Below are 27,567 nucleotides of genomic sequence, written 5' to 3'. Positions count from 1 at the left end.
GGGCCCGCGCACTTTACAAACATCAGGGTTCTAATGACTGACTTCCAAAAATATAAACATCAAACGCCACGGAACAATGAGGATTGGTCTATCTCACTGGGGAGGCTGCTGTAACAGGACAGCAAAGGAGGTCGATCTTAATTCTCCATAACAAAAGTACAAAGACGGTTCGGAGACCAAAGACAATTTAACACCTCCTTCGCAGTACTCGCCCAGGCGGCGCCTCGCGGATAGTGCGCGTCTCTCATTAGGAGAAGATGGCTCGGGCAGGGAGATATAAAAGACTGAGAATGGAGACGAAGGGAGGGGGGTCAAGGGGGCGACACAACGACTCATCTTCTGCCTGTAAACGAACTTGGCTCAGGTCGGCAGTGTGTGTCAACAAGAGAGAGCGAGAGAGACCAACGTTGCCCTTACCAAACTTGGATTGTACCGGCAATAGGATATCCAATTTACTTTATATTAATTATATATAGGCTTATATATATATATATATATTGGAATTACACGACTTTGCACAGGAGGGTGTAGTGAACGAAGGAGGCTTAAAAAAAGGAGTGAAATATAAAGACACAACTTAAGGAACTATGCGTAAGTCGCTTTTTAATATTAAAACGTCAATTTTTTGTTGTGATGACTATAGCTTGATATTTAATGTAGTCTATTTTATGTAAATAGAAACACTCATTTGGTTAAATCAGGAAACGTTTTATAGATTAAGAGACTTGCACGTAGCCTTTCAAGCAGATACAAATTGGTAGGCGAATCATAGAAAATATATTGCCTGTTCGAAAATGAATCCTTCAACCGTTCATAATTTGATCATTTTCGACACTACGTTTAGTGGCAGAGGGGAGAGAAACACCGGTCGCCACCGATGGCGGCGAAGAGGAACCGTGTCCGCGTAGCTCAATCATCGACCACAGTCGGCGGCACCGGACAGCCTTCACGCGGGAGCAACTGTCCCGTCTCGAGCAGGAGTATTGCAAGGAGAGCTACGTCTCCAGACCGCGGAGATGCGAGCTGGCAACTGCGTTGAATCTTCCCGAGACTACAATCAAGGTACGGTCAAAGCTTTAGACTGCAACGATGGAAATGAAATAAACAGTTGCGTTTCACACAGCTTCAGCCTTGGTGCCTTCAGACAGACCTATGCTTTATAGGCCTGAACTAGTAAGAAATAAGACATCGTGCAATGCATGATATTCTGAATGGATGATTTTGAAGATGTAGCTCAACATTTGTCATAAGAGTTGACAATAATTGATAAGTTACTAAGCTAATAATAGCTGACTGTGATGGAAAGAGAGGGTGTCCTAGCATTGCAATAAATACACAAAACATCTAAATGTCACCTGGAGCACATCTCTCCCATCACAGATGACTCTGGTTCACTATACCGGCCTCAATATATCTGCAAATGTCCCTCAAATGGGGGCTTACAGCTTCATCTAACTCCATCTCTCTCCCCACCTCCTCCTCCCCCCACCTCCTCCTCCCCCCCCCCTCCTCCTCCCCCCTCCCCCCTCCCACTCCCCCCCCCCCCCTCCCCCCTCCTCCTCCCCCCTCCTCCCCCCTCTTCCTCCCCCCACCACCTCCCCCCTCCTCCTCCCCCCTCCTCCTCCCCCCACCTCCTCCCCCCACCTCCTCTCACTGCCCAGGTGTGGTTCCAGAACAGGAGGATGAAAGACAAGCGACAGAGACACTCTCTGAGCTGGCCTCACCCTCTGGACCCCAGCCTCTGTGTCGTCATGGTGACCCAGACCGCCGCCAGCGTCCCCTACCACTACCTCCCCCACCTCCCCCTGCACCTCTACTCCCCCTTTTCCTCCCCCCCCAGCCCGTACTCGGCCCCCCTCAGGCCCCTGGACCCCCTACGTCTCCCCCAGCCTTCCTACCCCCGGCCGGGTGGTCTGCCCCCGGCCGGCCTCTACCCCCCCACCCACATGAGGCACCACCCCACCACCTGCCTCTGCCCTCTCTGCCTCCACGGGGACCAGATCAGCCTCGCCAAGCCAGATGGGAGGCTGTCCCTGGCCTGAGGCGGCCCCGCCGCCCTGCAGCCATCGCCTCAGGTGCTAAATGAAGCCTGTGTGGTTCAACTACCTCGTGTCTAGGAATGATGTTATTTAGATGGCGGCTACAGCACAATCATACTAGCCGGCAGGGAAAGTGCCTCTAGAAGGAGTGGAGTTCCACGGTGACGTCACCAGGTTGTGTTGCAACTTGAGCCTGTAAATATACTGTACATACTAGTGATTCGTTATGTGTACTACTGTAAGCGTAAAAAGTGCCAGTACAAATAACATTCTGGGGGTAAAACTTGACTTTGTTATAAGACGTACAACAGGATCACTGTAAGATTAATAGACAAATTGATTTATTTTGAAATAGTTATGTCTATAGCTTTAGGATGAATATTTTGCGGCACCTTGTATAAATGCTGCAATAAGTTTCCATTTTGTCAGATTGTGAACTGATATAGAAATTATAAATATTTGCTCTGATAATCAAGATTGACACTGAGCTGACTGGGAATATCTTGACAGCCTGTTCTATTGTGACGCACTACTGTTTTGTCTGCAAATTGAGAAGCAAACACATAACTATATGAAGGCTTGAAATACATACATTGTAAATGTCTAAATACAGTGGGAAAGGTTGGTTAATAATAAATATGTAGGAGAAATAACCATGTGTGTTCTTACAGAAAATAACAAATTGACAATGACACCTTCTTCAGGAACAGAACTATTTTGATTCAATACCATTTTTAAAGACAAATTACACACTAAACACATGTTAAACTCTCAGCAATATCCTCAGTTTGGGAGTTGAATGTAGTTTTGTATCTGTGTGTCCCATTTTATTTTTATAACAGGGTTGTGGTCGAGCCATAATCATAACTACTCTGTTGTTACTTCATCGTACAGAAGCTCATTCTTAGTCATGGTAATCCTCCTCTCAGACAGTAGACACAGAGGCTATCAATTACATTATTGCTATTTATTGACATTCAAGAGGCCTGTTATTATAGTTCAACACATACTGGAGTTACATGCAGCTAAATGTAGAGGAGCTTTATATCCCACGACAAAACACTGCCAGGTGGAGATGATCTACACAGCACTGAGATGAGACGTCAAACAATCAACCCTACCCCTAAACACATCTCTGTTAAAAGTTGTCCAATATCCTTTCATGGGAATAACCTTTCCTCAATCCATGTCATCATCATAATGTTATTCCCAGTTATGTTATTATATAATAACAAGCAGCTCGGTCTGAGGCAGTGAAAAAATGTTGTAAGCCGGACATGTCATCATGTGTGTGCTGTCAGACAACACACTGCTCAACATTTACATTTAGTCATTTAGCAGACGCTCTTATCCAGAGCGACTTACAGTACAGTAAGTACAGGGACATTCCCCCCGAAGCAAGTAGGGTGAAGTGCCTTGCCCAAGGACACAACGTCATTTGGTTTGCACAGCCGGGAATCTAACCAGCAACCTTCTGATTACTAGCCCGATTCCCTAACCGCTCAGCCATCTGACTCCCTGACTCCTAACACAAGGCAACATCCTTCCATATCTTGTAAACGTTTGGCTCGTAAAACGTTTTGGACAGAGATCTCAATGACTACGTTTGCGGTGAGGATCTGTTGATTCCTGTAAAGCAGAAATAATAGGAATGAAACCAACACATGGAGAAACCAGCAGTAAACCCAGCAAGTAGGATCCGAATCCAGCCACATTTACACAGAATAAATCTGTGTATGATACATAATACCATGAGTGGTAAAACATGCTAGAAAACTGAAAAACAGGCCACGGTGCCCTCTTATGTTTTGGGATGTTGAGTCTTGTTATTGTCAAACTCAGAATACTGTGCACGGTCTAACCAACGACTGCAGTGAACCGTGTGTGACGTATTTTAGGACAGCAACGTTTTATTAGGATAAAAGCTGGAGTATGAATGACCAAGAATAAAAACTTCTGTGAGTTCATCGAGGCCTGGGGATTTTACGACGCTGTGGTTGCAGTTCATAGAAAAATCAATATGGCATTTAAAGAACCAAACTGGCCCATAACTGCCATGCTAGGCCTGCATGTTTGGATTGGTTTGTAGGAGCAATGATGCACTCCACGTGTAGGCTTACTTCATGGATGGCTCTTCTGCTGTTTACACCAGACAGGTCCACATCCTGATTTAGGTGCAGTATGGTGTGTGTGTGTCCTGTGTGTGACACAACAGATTCCTGGTTTGGCCTCGACTGACAGTGATTAAACCTCCACAAGCATCTGAAAGCCTGCCCGCATTCTTTTCTAGCGAGCTCAACTAAGATGAACAAGCTGGAAAAATTAGCCCCGATTTGAGTATGAATCATTTACAGTATTAAGTCACAGGGTGCATTGCTGCCCGAGAGCTGAGCACTTAACCCTGATCACCAAGCCCAGCCCGACGGGTGTCTCCTGCCCACCTGTCCAGGTGTGCAGCATGATCACGCTGAACACAGCTCAGCCATCTGAGCCAGTCTTTAGAGACGGCTGCTGCCTGCAGATTATCTTCTCGACATGCTCTTCAGACGAACCTTTAATTGGAGGGTTCCCCCTGGATGGTTTGCGCTTGGTCCACTGCCTATTAATACCCACAAAACAATACCCATCCTTTGAGCCTATCCAGTAGACTTGTACCCATGCCACATATTACCCTAACAATACACAAGTTCTTTTAAAGTAGTAACCAAGATGTATAATACGAACCCCCGACTGCCAGGTACAATATGTCCCTGCTAATGTAACACGTAAAACAGGGCAAAGAAATATGACAATAACATGTGTTTGAAATGATAAACTCTCCTGCAGCTGCCTTCAGGATAATTAGAGATCCCGACCACGGAGGAGCTGGGATGGTGAGCAGCCAGGGAGGGCAGACACAGAATCTCTGGTGTGTCAGTGTTAGGAGAACCCTCTCTGGCGTGTCAGTGTTTGGAGAACCCTCTCTGGCGTGTCAGTGTTTGGAGAACCCTCTCTGGTGTGTCAGTGTTTGGAGAACCCTCTCTGGTGTGTCAGTGTTTGGAGAACCCTCTCTGGTGTGTCAGTGTTTGGAGAACCCTCTCTGGTGTGTCAGTGTTTGGAGAACCCTCTCTGGCGTGTCAGTGTTTGGAGAACCCTCTCTGGTGTGTCAGTGTTTGGAGAACCCTCTCTGGTGTGTCAGTGTTTGGAGAACCCTCTCTGGCGTGTCAGTGTTAGGAGAACCCTCTCTGGTGTGTCAGTGTTAGGAGAACCCTCTCTGGTGTGTCAGTGTTTGGAGAACCCTCTCTGGTGTGTCAGTGTTTGGAGAACCCTCTCTGGTGTGTCAGTGTTAGGAGAACCCTCTCTGGTGTGTCAGTGTTTGGAGAACCCTCTCTGGTGTGTCAGTGTTTGGAGAACCCTCTCTGGTGTGTCAGTGTTTGGAGAACCCTCTCTGGTGTGTCAGTGTTTGGAGAACCCTCTCTGGTGTGTCAGTGTTAGGAGAACCCTCTCTGGTGTGTCAGTGTTTGGAGAACCCTCTCTGGTGTGTCAGTGTTTGGAGAACCCTCTCTGGTGTGTCAGTGTTTGGAGAACCCTCTCTGGTGTGTCAGTGTTTGGAGAACCCCTCTCTGGTGTGTCAGTGTTTGGAGAACCCTCTCTGGTGTGTCAGTGTTTGGAGAACCCTCTCTGGTGTGTCAGTGTTTGGAGAACCCCTCTCTGGTGTGTCAGTGTTTGGAGAACCCTCTCTGGTGTGTCAGTGTTTGGAGAACTCCACTATATGTATGTGACAAAATTAAGTTAAAGTTCCCGTCTCTTGACTTTCTAAGCATGTTCGCCCCTTTCAGAGTTATCCAAGACAACCACAATACTCTGGGAATCTCTCCCTCCCCCTCTCCCTCTCCCTCTCCCTCTCCCTCTCCCTCTCCCTCTCCCTCTCCCTCCCCCTCTCCCTCTCCCTCTCCCTCTCCCTCTCCCTCCCTCTCCCTCTCCCTCTCCCTCTCCCTCTCCCTCTCCCTCTCCCTCCCCCTCCCCCTCCCCCTCCCCCTCCCCCTCCCCCTCTCCCTCTCCCTCTCCCTCTCCCTCTTCCTCCCGTCTCTCCCTTCCTCCCGTCTCTCCCTTCCTCATATCATTTTAAAGTAAATTAATTGCAATACACCACACAGCACAAACATTTGCAATCCGTACTTTACTTGTAAAACGTTGGGAAAAGAAAGTTTTGGGTTTCTGAAGGCACACAGCATATCCTTGGGTCGTAATGAAGAAGGTAACTTCTCCTCCAAAGAACAAAAGAACAGTGGGTCCACTTTCTCAGAAGAACACATGAGAAAGACATTTCTTCAGCTGTGCTGTGCCGACACAGCACAGCTGACTGTACTAGTACCTAGGCTGGTCCACGTACGGCTTGGCCGGCTCGTGTGTGGCTATGGCCATTGCGTCCTCATCGAACAAGGCCTTGTGCTTTGTGGAGTCTGCAGTGTTGTTGTTCAGGAGGCAGTGTCTAGCCTTGTGCTGTGTGGAGTCTGCAGTGTTGTTGTTCAGGAGGCAGTGTCTAGCCTTGTGCTGTGTGGAGTCTGCAGTGTTGTTGTTCAGGAGGCAGTGTCTAGCCTTGTGCTGTGTGGAGTCTGCAGTGTTGTTGTTCAGGAGGCAGTGTCTAGCCTTGTGGCCAGAGAGGGGCTGGCCTGTGGTCTTGTAGGTCTTGAGGGAATCCGTGTCGCTGTGGCTGTCGGTTGTGCGGTCAACCTTAAGGCGGTTTGTGGTCCCGTCGACCGTGGTGAGGAGGTTTGTGGTCCTGTGGTCGGTTACGGTCACATCTGGGACCCAGCCTCCTATCTGGTGTGCAGATTCAGATTCATTCTTGTATCAACAACGTTGGTAGACATTTAGAAGAGGATAATTAGACACCGTCGCGATATCTGGTGTCCCTGGTCTGTTGTTGGCCGACAGTTAGCCAGAAAAGGATAAGAGGAAGCTATGCGGTGTCTGGTGTACCTGGTCTGTCGGGGGAACAGGCTGGGTGTCCTCTGTGTCAACAAGCCGTTGCTTGGAGACCGGTCTGTCAGATATTATGGGCTGCATCCTCAGGTTGCCAGGCAGACGGTTGTGTGAGAGTGTGACAGCCCTGCTCAGGGTCTGGTCTCCCAGGTCTGCCACACAGCCTCCAAAGGGACGGAGACTGCTGAGAAGGAAGTAGACATTCACTCCACACACCCCGGAGGAACAACGGCACACCTGACTGGCCCTTTCATATTTTCCCCTCCCTTTTAATGAACTGTATTACAAAATATTCCCTTCTCTTATCCCGGCCTTGTCGGTTGTAAAATGCTTGTCGTATTCTTAGCTGTGTGTGTGTGATCTTGTTTTCTGTAACTCCGTGTACAGCCCTTTGGTACCCATTGCGGGTTTTTGAAAGAACTCTCGGAATAAAATTGAGTTGAGTTAATCGAGGGCGTTTTGAACTAATCTTAGTCTTGACGCTGTAACGGGGTGTTCCCGGGTCCCATCCTACCTGCCGTGCACCCGGCTCTTGGAGGTTTCCGATTGGTCAGTCCGGAGAGGGGCGGGGCGGCGGGTCACTGGGGCGGGGCCGGAGACCACGTGGAGGAGGGGGGCTCTGGGGGGGCCCTCGGCCACCTGGGGGAGGGGGAATCTGGGGAGGCGGAGGGCCAGGACCTGCTGGGCCCGGGGTTTGAGCTCAGCTAGCAGCCTGCTGTCTCTGGTTCTGTTAGCTAGCTTCCCCACGGACGCACTGACTGAGAGGAGGACAGGAATGGACAGAGGGACGAGAAAGAAAGAAAGAATGAAAAAAACAGAAAAAAAACAACAGCGGTTCGATTCACATTCTCAAACCATCAAGGCACTTGATGAAGGGAGACTTACTGGACAGCAGTGTCCGTCGCCCCTGCCTCGCCGCTGGGCACGGCTCCCACCTCTCCCCGCCCTGTAAGCCGCTCCAGTCCCTCACAGCACACGGGCCCCTCTCACCCTCCACACACCCGCCAGGACGATCTCCCAGAAGCCCCAGCTGTGGACAGGGGTACACATCTCCATGGAGACAGTGAACAGACTGACTGGAAGGTTAGCAGCTAACAGCTAACGGCTAACGGCTAACAACCACATGGTCCGTACGTATAGTCGCTGTAATCACAGTCTTGAATCAGATGATCATTTCTTTGAGCGAGTATCCCGGAGTGTGTTGTAAAACATGAGCCTAACGACTAAACGTTATTATTTATGAGAGAAAAAATATGTAAGCGCTGAGATTGTGAGTGGGAGTTTTATGACTAGTAAATGGCCACGCATACGTGTTTGTACTTATAGGCTAATTAATAGGCATGTGCATTTTCATTTATAGGAACATGAGGCACGGCCGAACATGTTGTTTGCATGTTTACATCAAAGCATCAAAGCATGTTTACATCGCAGACGCAAAATCGTTTCTATCAAAAACATATTTCGAAGTGTTGACATTCTGACGCAGTCCTACGACTGTTGAATCAATATAAACTCACCTTGGCAGTCAGACCAGCGATACACTGCTGTGAGCCCACCTTGACAACAGGGGGCGCTGTGATGTCCATGCAAGAAGGGGTGCCCTTGAGGAGCTTGTAAACCTGTCAAGAACACAGTTGACATAGAACACAGAACACCTGACTCAAACAGGTGACGACAACCTTCATCGCTGACCTCTGACCTGGTCGACGACCCCCCGCTCCCTCAGCAGCCTGGCTCGCTCGTCCAGGCCTCGGACGCGCTCTTCCTCCTCCTCTTCCTCGGTCGGGGCCCTGGTTACTGTCACCAAGCCGGGGTGGAGGTGAGGGACGTGTGCCCGTTGCTACAGCAACGTACACACACATTCAGTACACACACACATAAATGTACAGTACACACACACACACACACACATTTGTATTTGAAACTTTTTCTTTGCCTTGATTGAAGTGGCCAGGAGTGATGGAGGATCTCACCTGGGTGGAGCTGTGTTTGTAGGAGATACGGAGGCGTACTCCCTTAGGGTCAGCCCCCCTCTCTCCTGCAGCCTCCCCCGGGTTCCCCCTGGCCCCCGGGCCCCCTCCCTCTCCTGCAGCCTCCCCCGGGTTCCCCCTGGCCCCCGGGCCCCCTCCCTCTCCTGCAGTCTCCCCCGGGTTCCCCCTGGCCCCCGGGCCCCCTCCCTCTCCTGCAGTCTCCCCCGGGTTCCCCCTGGCCCCCGGGCCCCCTCACTCTCCTGCAGCCTCCCCCGGGTTCCCCCTGGCCCCCGGGCCCCCTCCCTCTCCTGCAGTCTCCCCCTGGTGGCCCCTGGCCCTCAGGCCCCCTCTCTTTCCTGCAGTCTCCCCCGGGTTCCCCCTGGCCCTCGGGCCCCCTCCCTCTCCTGCAGTCTCCCCCGGGTTCCCCCTGGCCCTCGGGCCCCCTCCCTCTCCTGCAGTCTCCCCCGGGTTCCCCCTGGCCCTCGGGCCCCCTCCCTCTCCTGCAGTCTCCCCCGGGTTCCCCCTGGCCCCCGGGCCCCCTCCCTCTCCTGCAGTCTCCCCCTGGTGGCCCCTGGCCCCCGGGCCCCCCCTCTTCTGCTCCTGCCTCACTTGCAGCTCTCGCAGCTGATCTCTAAAAAAGGAAAGAAGTCTGTGATGTCGCTATTGGTCTTTGTGTGTGTGGTGTGTGAGTGTGTGTGTGAGTGTAAACGTATGAGTGTGTGTGGTGTGTGAGCGAGCGTGTGTGTGTGTGTGCAACGTGGGGGACAATCCACACCCACCTGGTCCACTTGCCCCTGGCCCTGGAGGCCGCAGTCTCTTGGAAGAGGGAGCAGCTGTGCTGGAGGTACTGGTCGTACCCTTCACCCCCCTCACGGGGGTAGATCCGGCGGTAGCCCCCCAGGTGTCTGTCCTCGTAGCCCAGGGCTCGCTCCAGACTGACAGCCCTCTTCTGACACTGGTCCTGACCCCTGAAACGTACATATATATATATACCATACATGTATGTTTAACTATGTACATCTTGTCTGTGTCCGTGTGATTGTGTTTTTGTCTCTCTTCTGTTCCTCCCATTCTCTCATCAACAATCAGGCCTCCCGTCTTCGATTCGCTAATCACCCCCGTCATCGTCACGGCTACAACTGCTGCAGCCAGGCTAGCGTGGATGCTAGCCTGGCTCTGTCGCAGCAGGCTGGTCGCAGCGGGCTGGTTGGTGTGGTCCTACCTGCGGTCCCGGGCGTGAGCCCGCTGCAGGCGGCCCTGCGCGTGCAGGCGCTCCTGCTCCACGGCCTGAGGGCGTTCGCACGCTCCCAGGTTGACCAGGACCAGCGTGTCGTACAGCAGCCTGTCCTTCACCTCGCGGTCCACACGGGAGTCTGTGGCGAAGCTGGGAGAGTGGTTCACCTAGACACGACGGGGGAGGGGGGGAGGAAGGAGGGGAGGGGAGGGGAGGGAAGTACTGACTGAGTGTGACAGAGAGAGAGAGAGAGAGACACAGAGAGAGAGAGAGAGAGAGAGAGAGAGAGAGAGAGAGAGAGAGAGAGAGAGAGAGACAGACATAGAGACAGAGACAATATGAGAGGTTTGTTTCACCTCCAGTAGCCAGGGTTTAAGGCGGTGGTCGAGCAGCACATCAAATCCCAGGATCTCAAAACAGGCGCTGAAGGTGGAGCTAGTTGCTATGTGGCGAGGGAAGCAGGCGTGGTAACTATGGCTCAGCACAGAGTGGGCGGAGAGAAGCGTCTTAATCACAACGTCCTCGATGCCTGCCCACAGCTTCACCGTGTCACAGTGCATCTCTTCCAGAAGCTGGGTCAGAGATGACAACTTCCTGTTTGGAGGAAAGAGAGAAAGATAGAGAGAAAGACAGAAAGGATTACAACTTGTTTTATGAGGAACTATCAGAAGAAACTTCCTGCCTAGTTTCTACACACCCGTCCTGACCCTCACCAACATGAAACTGACTGACTCAGTTCGGGTTTCACTGGAAGATTCCCTTCCCCTCTTCGCAATCATAACAGTGCACAGCACATACCCCTGTTTTAGGACTATAGTAAACTGGCAGACAGTGGTGAAACGTGAGTGATAGTCTGTTGTGCATCCGCTGAAGACAGCGTTCACGCCAGTCGCTAATAAGATGGGACAGCTGGCCTGATGACAAGATGGCCCTGGGCCAAGCATACATTTTTTATAATATTTATGTTGTTATTTAAAATATTTAATATAATTGTATCTGATAGGATACAATGTCATGTGACTAACTAGGGTGCCCTAAAATGTAATATTGATGAAGAAAAAATGATGAAGGCTATCTTAGCCGTATCTTCCACTTTTTATTGTTATAAATCTGCTGTGGAATTAGGAACATTTTTTACAATAATATCAAGTGATATCAACTGAGACACCTGACTTGGGGAGTCAGGTGGCAGAGCGGTTAGGGAAGCAGGCTTGTAATCAGAAGGTTGCCAGTTCAATTCCCGGCCGTGCCAGATGACGTTGTGTCCTTGGGTAAGGCACTTCACCCTACTTGCCTCGGGGGAATGTCCCTGTACTTACTGTAAGTCGCTCTGGATAAGAGCGTCTGCTAAATGACTAAATGTAAATGTAACATACTTCTGAAAATATGAAGCCCTATGTTCAATTTTGAAAACAAGCCAATTTTGTGGGACCCCGCTACTCCCCCAAACTAAAAATAAGGTGAGGTTCCCTCTAGACTCCCTTCACTTTGAGCCCTGGGCCTGGTAGTCTAGAAGCTAAGAGAGGAATGTGAATGAGAGGAACATGGAGTCAGGGAAGCTGTGTCAATAAGGAATCACCTTTTGCTGCCGACGATGTCATCACGGACAAAGTTGTCACTCCGTTTGTTAATGGAGTAGTTGGTCAGGTGCATACACACATCTTCCTGAGAGACAGGGAGAGAGAGAGAGGGATGGGGAGAGAGAGAGAGGGGGATGGGGAGAGAGAGAGGGATGGGGAGAGAGAGAGAGATGGGGGGAGAGAGAGAGAAATAGAGAGATAGAGATAGAGAGATAGAGAGAGAGAGAGAGAGAGAGAGAGAGAGAGAGAGAGAGAGAGAGAGAGAGAGAGAGAGAGAGAGAGAGAGAGAGAGAGAGAGGAGCAGGCAGAGACAGGAAGAATGTGTGCATGCATGTGCAACAGGGAAGGGAGACGGGGAACAGGAATACTTTGGGTTTACATATTCCATCGCCGCCCTGTCTTCAATTTCAAACGCGCTTGTAAATTCTTGTGACATCCAGTGCCATAAGACTGGTAGACAAATACAGTTCTGAAAGGTGCAGTAAAATGGACCGTTTGACACGCAAACACACAGGCTACACGCCCACACCCAGGAGGACCTGGAAGGCCAAGGACATATCTCAAGGACATATCTTTAATCTTATCTATTTGTCTTTCCGACTGTTAAACCTACTGTCTGTATATTTCCATCTAATCAAAGTTATATAGTACATTGTTTGTCTATCTGTGTCTTTTTCCTTGAATGGTGAGGATTGATAGTAACAATACTTTTGCCAAGTCACGAGTTTAATGATCCACCTCGGTTCTTAGTGAGGTACTTCCAGTATGCAAGGTAGTTAGAAGAAGTATGGTGTTCTAGGAAAAGGGGTGGATATTAAATGTGTGGTCGTTTTAGAAGGTGGAGCTGTTTTAAAAGGGAAGGTTGGGTATCTGGGTCTCACCAGGTTTTTGCGGGTGGGGCAGCTGTAGCGGGTGGTGCAGAAGCGAGCCAGCCCCTCCTCGTACAGGAAGACGCGTAGCGGATCACAGGAAGTCACCAGCACATAGACGCGCAGGTCAAACTTGAAACCGTCGATGACAAACGGCTACGAGGACACAAGGACAGGGGACTCAAGCAGAGCTCTCCTTCAACCTCTAAACTAGAGTTAACACCGACATCAAGCCCGTGAAATAATCATACTGTACATGCAGGGACGTTTGGATGTGTGTGTGAGGGAGTGAGTGTGTATGGCGAGACGAGTGTGTGTGAGGGAGTGAGTGTGTATGGTGAGAGGAGTGTGTGTGAGGGAGTGAGTGTGTGTGTGTGTACCCTGGATATGTAAAGCTGGCAGATGATGCGCTCCTCGTTGGAGATCTCCCTGCAGGACCTGGTCAGGTAGATGCCCCGGCCCTGGCTGCCTGCCTCGGGCTTACAGATGAAGGTCTTGTGCTTCTTGGTCCGGAGGTACACCTGGAAGTCATTGTAACTACAGGAGAGAGACACAAACAGGGTGAAACTAAACGAACCGTCTGGTGTTTGTCTGTCTATGTGTGCGTCAGTCTGTCTGTGTGTCTGTTTGCCTGTGTTTGTCTGTGTTTGCCTGTGCCTGCCTTCCTGTCTGTGTGTCTGCCTGCCTGTCTGCCTGTCTGTCTCTCTACCAAACACACGTCTTTGTGTCCAGACTCACTCAGCCGGCAGACACCAGGTGCGAGGGAAGATGTTGTAATCCTTGGGGAACCTCCTGATCATGCGCCTCATGTTCCGAGCCAGCGAGTCCTTCCTGCTGAGCTCGCTCATGCCAGGGAAGTGGTTGATCTTCTGCTCAGGGGAGAGGGGGAGACAAAACGGCAAAACAGCCTTTCAGAACGCCCTTCCAATGACAAACAGCCTTAAATCGTGCACGGCAACAATTAGCAACCGTCCTCCGTTCCCCGTGGAGCACGTCGGCTTGTCTTCTTCTCTACCAGCGTGAGGCAAGTTACCTGGAAGCATCTCATCTCGGCCAGACGGTCCAGCGACACGGAGCTGTCCGTCCAGCACAGCGTCCAGGCGCCTCCCTCCTCCACCTGGGTCAGCCCGTACCTGCCGGCAGCGCGTCTCACTGCAGGCCAGCGAGAGAGAGACCGTCACTGGCTTCCGACCAATAGGAACGACAGACTGGTCTCATTGAATGTTTATTTACATTACATTTAGCAGACGCTCTTATCCAGAGTGATTGCAGTAAGAGCAGGGACATTCCCCCTGACCAGTAGGGCGAAGTGCCTTGCCCAAGTGTCCTTTATGAATGTTACTGTTCCGCAGTAATTCGCTTATGTCCGCACGCTGTGAATTTCAAATGTCTTTCAGGATTGAACGGGCGTTACTCTTGGCATCCCGGTCCTGATCGTGAATATCTATCTTTTTTTGCGGACTGACCATCTGAACTCGAGCCTGGACTCGACCCAGGATGTAGAGTCTTTAATTGCCTTCCGCAGACAGCGTCAGAACGAGTGGTTTGGGGTGAGTGATCTTGTGTGAGCTGCAGTGTTTGTGCCATGTGCGTGTCAAGTTATATTCCTACGTACAGGCTCCGTGAGCGTGATGTCATGGTTTGCTGGGGCTTGCGTGGCTGGTTGCTGGTGTGTGTGTGCTTCAGTGGTACACAGCTCGGCTCGGACGCGTGTGCAGAGAAGCGCCACAGCTAGATGTGTACGCACAGTCTGCTCATGAACAAATCTGATGTCTGTTGAAAGAGCTAAGCAGGTTGGAGTGAGGGAATTCTGGGACATTTTCATGCACATTAGGCTGAGCTGGCCTCACACACACACTAAACTAAATGGGGAACAGCCTAAACTCCATCTTCCAAAAAAGCATGCCATACTTTTATATTAGTGAATGAATGTCTCTTAGATCATCCAAGATCTAGGAGACAGTCTCTTAAATTATTCCTCTCCCTCTTTTTCTATACCTTTCTTTTCCCCTCCGTCCCTCCCTTCTTCCCTCCCTCCCCCTCTCTGTTTCTCTCTCCCTCCCCCTCCCCCCTCCAGCTTTAACAAACCATGTCATTATTCTGAAGTAGACAGTTAATTTCCCTTTTAAATATATTAACAACGGCTTTTCAACCAGCACAGGATGAATGGTTTGGTTGAGCTCAGACTGTGTTTGAGAAGTTGGAGCCTGAATTCAGAGATGATGTGGTAGAAATGCAAGATCTATCCTTGGTTCCACATGCCATTAGCTCTGATCTACAGAGTAAGTGACACATTAAACAGTAGGCTGTACCAGTCGTTCCAATGTGCCCACCCTACTGAAGCATACCCTTGTTTAATAATCACCGTAACCAGTAACCCACTTATTAGCAATATACATGTGTACATCACCAGGTGTATCAACACCAAATCAGCCTTTGATTCCGAAGAACACATAGACGATCGTGACAATGGCCCAGCTAGATCCAGACAGGTCTAGGTTTAACTGAGGCCCAGCTAGATCCAGACAGGTCTAGGTTTAACTGAGGCCCAGCCAGATCCAGACAGGTCTAGGTTTAACTGAGGCCCAGCTAGATCCAGACAGGTCTAGGTTTAACTGAGGCCCAGCTAGATCCAGACAGGTCTAGGTTTAACTGAGGCCCAGCTAGATCCAGACAGGTCTAGGTTTAACTGAGGCCCAGCTAGATCCAGACAGGTCTAGGTTTAACTGAGGCCCAGCTAGATCCAGACAGGTCTAGGTTTAACTGAGGCCCAGCTAGATCCAGACAGGTCTAGGTTTATGACCTCAACTGATGGGAGTTTAGCGGACCTGGATCAATAGCTCCACATCTGACCACGATAAAGTTGATTGATTGGGTCTGGTCGTTTGTCATGTCTGTAACCTGTACTTGGTGATTATGGGCTGTAGGGGAGGGAACTCACCACTCTCATACCTGCAGTTGGTCAGGTTGATCTGCAGTCATCTGGAACACAAGACAGAGAGACAGAAGGACAAGCATGGAAAGACAGAGGCGCAGATATCTGCTTTCTGTCCAGTCCCTCTATTCATCAATCCATCCTTGTCCAATGACAAAAGAGGACAGGACTAATACCTCTTCTTGAGTATTTGGCCTGAGTATCTGCCCTTTCTATGCAGCCTGTCTAATTCATACACACTTCACAAACGCATTCACCATTTCTCTTTCTTTTCACATCCCCCTCTCCTGATTTGCTTTCTACTCCACCTCTCATTCATAGCATGTCCTCCTGTCTCTGTCTCAGAGGTGGAGCTTCACTACTTCCTGAAACCCGTCTCAGCTCCGAGATCCAGCAACTCTGACTTCCCGACAGGAAGCCCCTCCCCCTCACAGTAACGGAGCCAATCACACACCAGAGAGCAAAGTACAGTTTTAAACTGCACTAGATGACCAGTGTGTCCACTGCCATCTACTGGTGCAGAAGTGACCTGCACTCCCTCTACCTGCCAGGGTCGTTCTACCAGTGAGAAGCCTGAGGGCTGCTGGAGATTAAACTCCACAAAGCGACGTGACAGCTTGTCGCTCATTCGAGACACCCTCATGTAAATATCATACGCATATATTCAAAAACGGGACAAACGAACAAACAACTGTTTAAATAAATAATCAGCCAAGTCGGCCAATCGACTTGAATAAGAATCGAAATCTAACTGTAAAGGTGTAGGGCATCGTGACTGGGCTCTATAAAAGTCATGCACCCTGACAACAATTAAGAGGAGGGCAATTTGACTTTCCTCCACTGGAGAAGACAGAGTGTTAAAAGGAGCCCTGCTCTTGTAAACAGCATTGGAGAGAGCTCATTTTAATGAACCTGTATAGTTCACATGGCGCTTATTACCGAGTCTCTGGACGGCTAAGCCTTCTCCTCTCACAGTAAAAAGGATGGTGCGCGCCACACAGCGCAGTAAAGAGATCCGCCATAAACTCTCTTCATGGGGACTACACAGGGATGCAGGATTTAACTTTGCACTGTCCCAGTCCTTCAGACCCGGCTGAATGTCATACGGGAATCCCAGATATTTTAACAAGGAGATCGACTACTGGGCCCTGGCCTGGGATTAACGTGGGCTCCTGACCGCTGGGATTAACGTGGGCTACTGACCGCTGGGATTAACGTGGGCTCCTGACCGCTGGGATTAACGTGGGCTACTGACTGCTGGGATTAACGTGGGCTTCTGACCGCTGGGATTAACGTGGGCTCCTGACCGATGGGATTAACGTGGGCTCCTGACCGCTGGGATTAACATGGGCTTCTGACCGCTGGGATTAACGTGGGCTCCTGACCGCTGGGATTAACATGGGCTTCTGAACGCTGGGATTAACGTGGGCTTCTGACCGCTGGGATTAACGTGGGCTCCTGACCACTGGGATTAACGTGGGCTCCTGACCGCTGGGATTAACATGGGCTTCTGACCGCTGGGATTAACGTGGGCTCCTGACCGCTGGGATTAACGTGGGCTCCTGACCGCGCGGGCCTGGAGGGAAGACGTCTCTTCAGATGGTCGACGAAAAAAATCACCAAGGAGATAGAAGAGATGACGGTGTGACGGCTTGGTGAGCGCTCCAGCGTTCAGTGTGGTCGTGGTGGTTGAGCCCGAGAGAGAGACGTACCACCCAGGGTCGCTCCAGCTCTCCCTGCTCCCCCCTCCTCCCCCTGCAGGAGCCGACATCAAACACAGCCCCATAAACTGGTCTGTTTAGCCCCGTTTGTGGGCCAGTGGCCCCGGCCGCAGCTTTCATCACCTGCCCAGTTTGTTGGCGCGCAGAGAGGCTGGGGGGTGGGAGGGGGGAGGCCCGAGGGGAGGGGGACAGGGTTGACTGGCCCAAATGGAATGCTGTGCCCCCCCCCAAGAAAAAAAAATACAAAATGATATACATATATATATAGGCCTATATACAGTATCTCATGATTAGCAAGTGTTCTAACTAGAATTAGATTGAGCATGGGCTATGGTAATAGGGGAGGGGGAAGGGAGGGGAGCGGAGGGGAGGGGGGTTCTGGACAGGTACTGCAACCCGAGCTCCATGGCTTCTGGCAGCAGCAGTCTCCCTCCGTCTTCACACTCAAACAGCTGCTCATAACCCTCAGAGCCCTTTATCACCCTCCAGGCCCTCCCCCCCGGTCCTACTCCCCCCCCCCAGGCCCTTCTCCAACCCCCCCCCCCCCCCCCCCCCCCCCCCCCCCCGAGGCCCTACTCCCCCCGCCAGGCCCTACTCACCCCCCTCCCAGGCCCTGCTCCCCCGCCAGGCCCTGCTCCCCCCCCTCCCCGCTCCCCCCCCTCCCCAGCAGTTTAGGCAGGAGCGAACGCAAACGACGGGCCAGACGCCAGACTGCGCAATTACCTCATCTTCTTCTTCTTCTTCTTCTTTGGAGGAGGCTGGGCAGGACTGCGGCTGTCCCGACCCTGCTCTCCATCCTGGGCCTCTCCTCCAGGCGAGGCTGTCAGGGAGGAGGCCGGCAAGGAGGAGGCCGGCAGGGAGGAGGCTGGTGGAGGTGTCTCCTCGTCACAGGCTTGCTCTGGAGGCCTCATCCTGCTGATCTAAGACGTCGCGTCAGCAGGAAACGTTTGGCTGACAGGCCTGTCAGTAGTTTGGAAACAAAAATGATTGTACTCGCTGTGAAATACATTATTGTTGCTTACTTTTTTCCACAGGTACACTCTTGCTCTTTTGAGGTTCTTGCTGTTTAATTGTAACTTGTCTAACTACATGCTCTTATTGTTCTTCCCTTTGGGACTTATTTGGTTTCACAATGTATGCTTCATGTTTGGCTACCCACAATGTTTGGGGCTATCTCGTTGTCATGATCAGTGACCTATGCACTTTTGTAAAACTCTCTCTTGGAAGTCGCTTTGGATAAAAGCGTCTGCTAAATGCATAAATAAGAAATAATAATAAACACAAAGTTTTTTTTTTATTATTCTTGAGAGACACATGCACCAGCTGTTTTTCTTGGTTTTGAATGCATGAATTCAATCAGTCAATCACGTTCTGTAGGGCATTTAACTTACATGATGTAATGCCTTTGATGAAAACTACGCTTTTTGTACCAAAATGTATATATTTTGGTCAAAGTAAATCTCCCTGCCGTTAAATTACCTAGTTTGTTGCATTTGAACAACAGAAAGATGCAGGTGTCTCTCCCAGACATGACAAGACTAGACGTGTACAAACTTTTGACAGGCACAGTAAATGTATTGCCATGTGACATTCAACTCCAACAACCCCTGGTACACAGTCATCTAGGGTTGTGTACTGTGTGCGGCGGTGTAAATACTGACAGGCATTGATGTGCTTAACCACGGGGACACCTGAGCCATCTGGGCTAGACAGCTAACAGCTCACATTACCAGACTGGTGGGCCTGCAAAACACAAATGATGTCAAGCCCAAGGGAGTCAAACATCAACCCGTAGAAGTGAACGAGAAAAGCAGACTTGTAGAATGGGGAGAAAAATAGGTCGAGATTCTTAATGTTGCTTAATGTTCCTCTACATTGGTACAGCAGGTTAGGGAAGGAATGGGGTTTATTTATATATAATTATATAGCTTAATAAGGAAGTCAGGTGGCTGAGCGGTTAGGGAAGCGGGCTAGTAATCAGAAGGTTGCCAGTTCGATTCCCGGCTGTGCCAAATGACGTTGTGTCCTTGGGCAAGGGATTTCACCCAACTTGCCTCGGGGAGAATGTCCCTGTACTTACTGCAAGTCGCTCTGGATAAGAGCGTCTGCTAAATGACTGCACTTCTAAATCATTGTCTAGCATGGTATAGTCTACATATTGATAGGGTAGGCCTACATAAGGCCGTAGACAGAGACACGGTAGGCTACCGTGTAACCTAAGTCACTAAAGCGGAAAGGATATTGAGATGATTGGCCTGCCTACGTGAGACATATATATGCCCCAATCAGAGATGTAGCTTATCGTTCATTAAAAAGGCTAGTTGGAGCAATACATCTCATTTATGTTGACTACTCATTTCATGATTGCCGATCATAGCACTACGTTTAGTGCTATAATCGCCAATCATCAAATTATCGCAAAAATGTCTAGTTATAAATACCTCTTATCAACAGGAGGTAACCTCCATCTCTTCAGCCGGTCATTGACGTGTCCCACAGGTGAGTGTCTGATCAAGTTTTGCCTACTCAATGAGCGGTTTACTATGACTAGATGTAGAAAAGTTTTCGAACCATAACTTTGTAGTTAGTAAGTATGAACATTCTGGAATCCTATTCACAAAGCGCGGAAGAGTTTACGGAGATGCTTTAGTCGCAAGCTACGGAGATTCTTTGGTTACATCAGTGATCTTGTTACTCAAGAAGTGCAACTGTATATTGCGGGGCGGACAGTACACTTTCCGTGGGAACCAGGGACATCAGCCTATCACTCTTTGGTGCTCCGGCAGCGGTAACAAACACCTGCATGGTTCAGTTGCTTAGCCTTAGCCTTGCCTAGCTCATCGTGAATAACACAACAGTGTTTTCTTTACCTCCATAAACCATAAAGAGATTCATCACGACAACCAATCTACGCTGTCCATTCAGCCTATTACTCAATTTCCTTGACACTAGATGATTGGTACCTTGGCAATCACTGATATTGGAGCCCGTGTTTGGAAATCTTACCCCTCCAGACATTTGGTGTGTAGGTTATTCTAGGTTAACCTTGCAAGACATGTGTATTGGAGAGATCACGACCATGCGAGAATCCATCTTGACAAACTCCAAATTACATTTTTCCCCCCAAAGCAGTGGTTTGGACCAATCAGCGTCCTATGAGGAACTACTGGCAGCTACGTCTGGATTGAAGTTAGCCTGTGATGGACGATGATAGACACATGGTTCATTCAATCACCTGCCAAGTAATTTTTGTTAAGTGCCTGCCCTTTTCCAGCCAATTTCCAAGGACGACTTCCCAGATGTATATGTGTAACAGACCATCTGGCGAGTCAGGTTAAATCTGGGTACCTCCATAGGACAAACAGCATTTACCAGTGAATCTCTGGATCAGCTGGCAGTCTCTCTCCCACAGTCATATCTATATTTACTGACTGCTTGGGTGGGATGGACCAATCATGCATGCTATGTTGCACCATATAGCTTTTATACCAGCCTAGCGAGCCTACATGACATAACCACTTAACTCCTTTCCTTGTTCCCTCTCTCCCCCTAACTGATCCTGTCAGACATCTGGCGGCTGGGCGGCCATTTTGCTTCCTCACCCTGAAAAGGGCCTATAAATCAGACGGATGTCTGTCCCTCCCTCTCCTCCCTCCCTCCCTATCTCCTCCCTCCCTCCCTCCTCCCCTCCTACTCCCCCCTTCTGCTGTTTCACACATTCAATTAATCCAAATGATTTCCACAGGAAATCTGAAGGACCAATCAATTCACCTGCACATTTCAATAGCCCCCCAGATCCGTCGCCTGGCCCGCTGCTCTGTGACTTCACGGCTCCATCGCTCTTGTAAAAACATTATTAATTGCAGAGCGAGCGCGCCCATCCATCTTTCTGTTTCACCGGCACGGTCCTGTCTAGCGCTCTTGCCGGGCGCGATGTGAATGTGTAATAACGCACGAGACTGGTGGACGCGCAATAAAGTGTCTGCTTTTAATCCTGTTAACGTCACTACCCCTCCGCTGTGCACACAGCTTTAATGGGCCAACGATCAAAAAAACACTCTCTATGTAATGGAGAGGCACCCCAAGATGTCTTCATTTGACAAAGCCCTGGTTGTCTTCAGCGTGTCTGCTGTACTCAGGGTGAAATGCTCGATGAGGTTAACATACACACAGAGCTTGCATCACGACGTCGTTTATAATCCCCGCAGGCGGCAGGAAACCACCAGCTCAATCCTCCTCTTGTTTCTCCCCCACAACGGGGTAAGATAGCGAGATGGGTGAATGGTGCGGTCGAGGAGGGAGAGAGGAGGAGGAGGAGAAGGGGATGGTGTGGTGAGAGGAGAGGGGAGGGGAGGGGAGGGGAGGGGAGGGGAGGGGAGGGGAGAGGAGAGGAGAGGAGAGGAGAGGAGAGGAGAGGAGAGGAGAGGAGAGGAGAGGAGAGGAGAGGAGAGGAGAGGAGAGGAGAGGAGAGGAGAGGGAGAAAGGGTGGAGGAGAGGAACAGACCCATCCATCTCCAGTTCATCGATCCCTCTGGTGGAGGTCATTATTACGGGGTTACCATGGTGAGGAATACTGAGGGGATGTGTGTGTGTGTGTGTTGGGGGGATGTCTGGGGGAACTTATAAGGTAACTAATAGCCACAGTGTAAATAGGAACCCACAGTTGACTTGGTGGATGATTGCTTTAGTGTAGAATATGCAGACCAGGACAGAGGTTCCTAAAGAGGAGGGTGGTTACAAGGGGGTCAACTTGGTCATGTAAGAGAAAGTGAACTAATGTACAGTATCTGTACGGACATTTTTTATTTGTATCTGTCTGAGAAACCATTTGGTTTTGATGAGCTTGGCCTTCTTAGTCACCAAGTTACTAAATCTCCTCAATTCTGGTGCGCAGTGATGTGAGGTTAGATGGTCATTTGGTTTTGGGGCACACATATATATACACACATATATATATGTGTGCCCATATATAAATATTCTAATGATGTTCTAATGACATTTGTGAGGTAAGAATAAGCCTTCACAGACAATCTGTCTTCCATTTTCCTGGTTTCCGTGGAGACAAACCTCCAGGTGGCCACACCTCCTTTCTCCCTCCCCCTCCTTTCTCAACTCCTCCCATCCTTCATCGGCAGTTACACAGTTGTAAAACCTCGCCTCTGATAGGCTACGTGGAGTTCTAGTGTCATCATCACCTCTGAGACACTAATAATAAAACCAGCGACCTATCGCCATCCGGTCACAACGATGATGATAATAACACACTTCTGGTATTGATACTGTGTTCCACAGGGTGATTCATTCTTCCCAATGATTAAGCACAATAATCGTCCATTACAGTGGAGGGTTTGGGTTGCTGTGTGCGTGTGTGTGTGTGTGTGTGTGTGTGTACATGGACAGAACTTCATGTCAAGTGATCACTGTCAAGAGAAAACAATTGGGTTTAATGTCAGCCTCTTCTGAGAGATCTCCTAGTTCCGAGAACTAATCAATTAGCCCCTCCTCCCTGCTTGTTGCTAAGAGAAATGCAGGAGAAACGAGGTTCGGTCTCTCTCCGCAGAGGATATTGATTTTACACTTGCCACAGTGAGGGCCTTGTTTTAATGGTGCGTGCTGGGTTGGGAGCGGGTGTTGTGGTCCGTAGGGAGCAAGGATTTGTTGCAATTCCAGAGTTGCCTTGAAAGGCCCCTTGACACAAACAACTCAAGTCCTTCCCCTCTCCCCCCTCCACCAGACCAGGCCAGAGGGATGTTGTATGTACCCTGGTAAGCAAAGGTGCGGTGTTTTAATCAGCATTACGTGGCTTTTACTGACATGGATCAATGTACATTTTATTTAGGATGGCAGTAATATCGTTTTTTTTACTTACAAGATCCTGACTTGACCCATGACTTGGAGTACGCAGGACTCACCCTTCACCCTTCTTCACAACAGACCCCTCACCGTCTCCCCCATCAGCACGGAGGCTCAACACTCGATAGACTTCAAACACTGAACACCCCTGGCCACTCGACAGCTATTCCAAAATGGAGGGGCTGGTGTTTTCACTGGTGTTTTGTCATGGAGATGAGGAGGGACTCTGTGTCATGCGGAGGTGCCATGGTTCGTGTGTGCAAGGGTGCAAGTCTGGATCGCTGTGGGGTTCACTGTATGCCGCACACGAGAACATGAAGTCTGTGGATGAGGATGTGAGATGTGATTTTGTGTGTTTTTTTTTTTAAAGGTGCTTATTCCCAAGTGTTTGATTTTTATTTATTTATTATCTCTCCGTCTCCACCTTTCCTTTCCAAATCCTTTGTTTCAAATCCAAACCCATCTGTCTCGATCTCGATTTCATTCGCTCACTTCTTCAATTTCTCACAAACACACACACACACACACGCACAGACTGATGTCATGGGCCTGGTTTAACTGTCTTGCAGCTTGGCTGAGTGTTTAGGTATGGCAGGAAGCCGGCCGGCCCGTCCTCTCAGCCTCAGCAATGTGCTTCCATGTGTGTGGCGTCGAGGGTGGGCCCACGAAGGTTACAGCACAGGGTGGGTCTACTGGAAACTCGACACCCAGGCTTCATGTGCGGCCCGCAACTAGCCTTTTCTGACGAGTGGAAATCTCCGCTGAAGCTGTTCACTGAGACACCTCCCAACTTCCTGACACACAGGAAACACACTCCTGTGTTTAACCTCTCAGAGAACTCACGGAGACCGGTGCACCACACACTGCACCACACACTGCACCACACACTGCACCACACACTGCACCACACACTGCACCACAACACACTACACCACACACTGCACCACACACTGCACCGCACACTGCACCGCACACTGCACCACACACTGCACCACAACACACTACACCACACACTGCATCACACACTGCATCACACACTGCACCACACACTACACCACACACTGCACCACACACTACACCACACACTGCACCACACACTGCACCACACACTGCACCAGAACACACTACACCACACACTGCACCGCACACTGCACCGCACACTGCACAACACACACTCCCCAACACACTACACCACACACTGCACCACACACTGCACCGCACCGCACACTGCACCACACACTACACCACACACTGTACCACACCACACACTGCACCGCACACTGCACCACACACTGCACCACACACTGCACCGCACACTGCACCACACACTGCACCACACACTGCACCACACACTGCACCACACACTACACCACACACTGCACCACACACTGCACCACACACTGCACCACACACTACACCACACACTGCACCACACACTGCACCACATGGCCACATTAACACACAAAAACGATGTGTTACAACCCTCTTGACAAAACCACTTCCCCCTTATAACTCCACCATCCGAAACCTCCCAGCCCTTCCTCCCAGCTCCACACCTACCTCCGTACGAACACTTCCCCAGCCATCTGCACCATGCACACACACACACAGTCTAGGCAAAGCTGGATATAGGCATGTGGTTATAGGCATTGGTGTGGACAACAGACCTTTGCCAGTAAAGCGCTGACTGGCCTTCTACGGAGACCTATAAGAGTTTTACCACGTCTAAGCTGATGGTTCTGGAGGAGGGGATATGTGGTATGTGTGTTGGGGGGGGGTCTGTGTGTGTGTGCGTGTGTGTGTGTCTGGCAGGCGTGGGCAATTGCTGATCTGATTTGGTGCCATCCTACTGATTTTATGTAGACCAAATTCCAGGGCAACTTGATAGGGTTGCGAGTTTGTTGTGTGTTTATAGTGGTAAGTTGTGTGTGGTCATGACAATCACACTGTGGTTCAGAATGGCTGGCTTCAAAGTGTTCAAATGACTCTAGACCTGTTCCGATGTCTGGATCTAGGATTACTTACCTTTTCTAAATTCACATCTTTCCTATGTAAGGACTGACCTAGAACTGCTCTGAGACCTGCTTGTCATAATGTGAACTCTTACTTAGCTACTCTCAGCGAGCGTGTAGCCTGTTTGCAGCCACTGAGTGAAGAGCTCCACCTGGTGGCGTGGGGGTGAACTGACCGGATCAGAGGATTCACAAGGATGAAACTGATCTGGACTCGGACTGTTCAGAGGCCTTTGTGTTGTCGGCTTGTTCGTGGATCAAATGACGTAATACAGCTGGATGGTGTTGGAGGATATCTGACTGTGCGAAACTGTTAATGGTTTGTGGTTGCTCCTCCTCTCAACCTTTCTGAGGTTGATGATAAGAGTGCTATTCATCTTCTGATCGTGCCACTCAGTCACTACAGGAAGAGCATGTCTCGATCGGCCAGGCTCTCCTTTCTCCTAACCGTGGGGTTTAGACGTACAGATGAATTTGTATGGTCATCTGTGTGATGTAAGGCTGTATGGAGCAGGGATTGTGACACAGATATTCTTGGCTAACATGAATTCTCAGAAGTAACGTGCCATCTCTTGGCAACGTAAGGAGCCCATACACACAAATACAAAATGTTTACTATTGTCCTCTCTTGTTTGTCAGTAAACTGTAAAACAGCACATGGAGAAAGCTATACTGCTGCGATAGATTGAATTCCCGACAATTCTTCACGATCATTCTCACATCTATATCAAATAAACGTACAGCAACACACATGCACACACTTTACTTAGTACGGTGATGCGCGCTCTCTCTCTCCCTCTCTCTCCCTCTCTCTCCTCTCTCTCTCTCTCTCTCTCTCTCTCTCTAGTGTTCAGCCTTTGTGCTGCTGCTTGTAAAGAAAGCATGATTTACTGCTCTTGTCGTCTGTAAAACGTATCAAATCTACCCCCTGCTGTGGAGTAGTGGCCTGGAGAACAGAGGAGAGGAGTTTGTCAAACTGGACCCAATCCTAACCTTCACCTCCCCTCTCCTAACCTGTCTCCTTCCTCCTCCCTATCCCTCCCCCCCTCCCCACCCCCACCTCCACATGCTCATCACCCCCACCTCCCCATGCTCCTCCCACATCTTTCTGCTTTTCATCATTTTACCATCACATTCCCTTTTCTGCGACCTCCAAACCTGATTTGATCCTTCCCTAACTATTTTCATCATCAACGCCAAAACCTGTCGAACTGTGGTATGGGTTAGGGTTAGTAATAATAATAATAATACAACTTTTTTTGTAAAGTGCCTTTATTGCGCTCAAAGCGTTACAGTACAGTGACAATTACAATGAGTTCTGTACACAGTTATGTACAAAGGTACAGAACTATAGAAGTGCAGGATCAATCATTCCTCTCCAAATACCTGCAGGCATTTTTTATAGACCTCTCAGTTATAACATATGGATGGATGATCTACTTTATAGCTTCTACTGGCATCTTACTGTCTCTATGAAGTCATAGCTGGAAAAAACTCCAAGACATTGTTTTAGAAGTTACAAACCTTATACAGATGGTTTTACTATCAATCATTCATGCTAAATGTTCTGTGTGCATTTTCGACAAAACAGTAGATATTTCTAAAAAGGAAGGAAAACCGTAAAGACCATCTGCTTCTCATGCATGGGTAGAAACTTAAACAATGCACTTTGAACCAGCTTTGAACATCAAGGTTTTATAATTGCCTGTTCGGATTTAACAGGTTCTGTCGGATTGTCTCAACATTGAATCAGTTCTACACCCAGCAGAATGATGACAACTTCAAGACCTCCACAAAACAAAATACAAGTGACCTGTGTCAGACTGGGACAAGCGTCTGTGGTTTGTTTTGACACGTTAACCCTTGCAACCCAGATGGAAGCGGATGTGAGGAAAGTGGTGCGATGGACAGTGAAAAGTAACATGGATGTTACTTGGATGCGGGTAGTGTTAGTGAACTGGGGTCCGAGGAGAGATTTTGACTGTGATTTATAACCTCCCTATAATCCAGCGAGGCCCATGTTGAGGCAGGCAGTTAAAATGATATAGACATCTTGACACAGGGAAGAGGGAAGGCTTGACAGTTCAGGTCACAGGAGACACACGGACAGAGTTCACCAGGAAAGAAGGCAGGCAGAATGGGAACCTGACAGGAATAATAAAAAAAAGTTACTTTAAGGGTCCATGGTTGTTAATTTCCGATGTTCATAATTTTAGGACACCAACATGTACAGAATTTGCGACAAGGGCGACATGTTTCTCTCTCACACACACAAACACACACACACACACACGGTAATATAATTTATACACACTCAAGCTGCTGAACTTTTCAGGACGCTGTCCCTATGCCCATCAATGAAGGATGATGTCTGTCAGAACGTCCTAGT

The 27,567-nt window shown here is 49.5% G+C and overlaps 2 protein-coding genes across 2 annotated transcripts in view; both read left to right on the top strand.

The window, feature by feature from the left end:
• Positions 1–27,567, top strand: part of LOC136938120 (GTPase IMAP family member 8-like) — a 261,770-nt gene that overhangs the window by 144,274 nt on the left and 89,929 nt on the right.
• Positions 588–2,042, top strand: eve1 (even-skipped-like1). Its single transcript, XM_067230884.1, has 3 exons — positions 588–591; positions 845–1,062; positions 1,662–2,042. The coding sequence occupies exons 1-3, from the start codon at positions 588–590 to the stop codon at positions 2,040–2,042; spliced, it is 603 nt and encodes a 200-aa protein (XP_067086985.1).

The sequence above is a fragment of the Osmerus mordax genome, chromosome 3 (genome assembly GCF_038355195.1).
Source record: "Osmerus mordax isolate fOsmMor3 chromosome 3, fOsmMor3.pri, whole genome shotgun sequence".
In the NCBI taxonomy this organism is placed as follows: Eukaryota; Metazoa; Chordata; class Actinopteri; order Osmeriformes; family Osmeridae; genus Osmerus; species Osmerus mordax.
The sequence above is the reverse complement of the archived record's forward strand: the minus strand, read 5'-3'. Positions and strand labels throughout refer to the sequence as shown.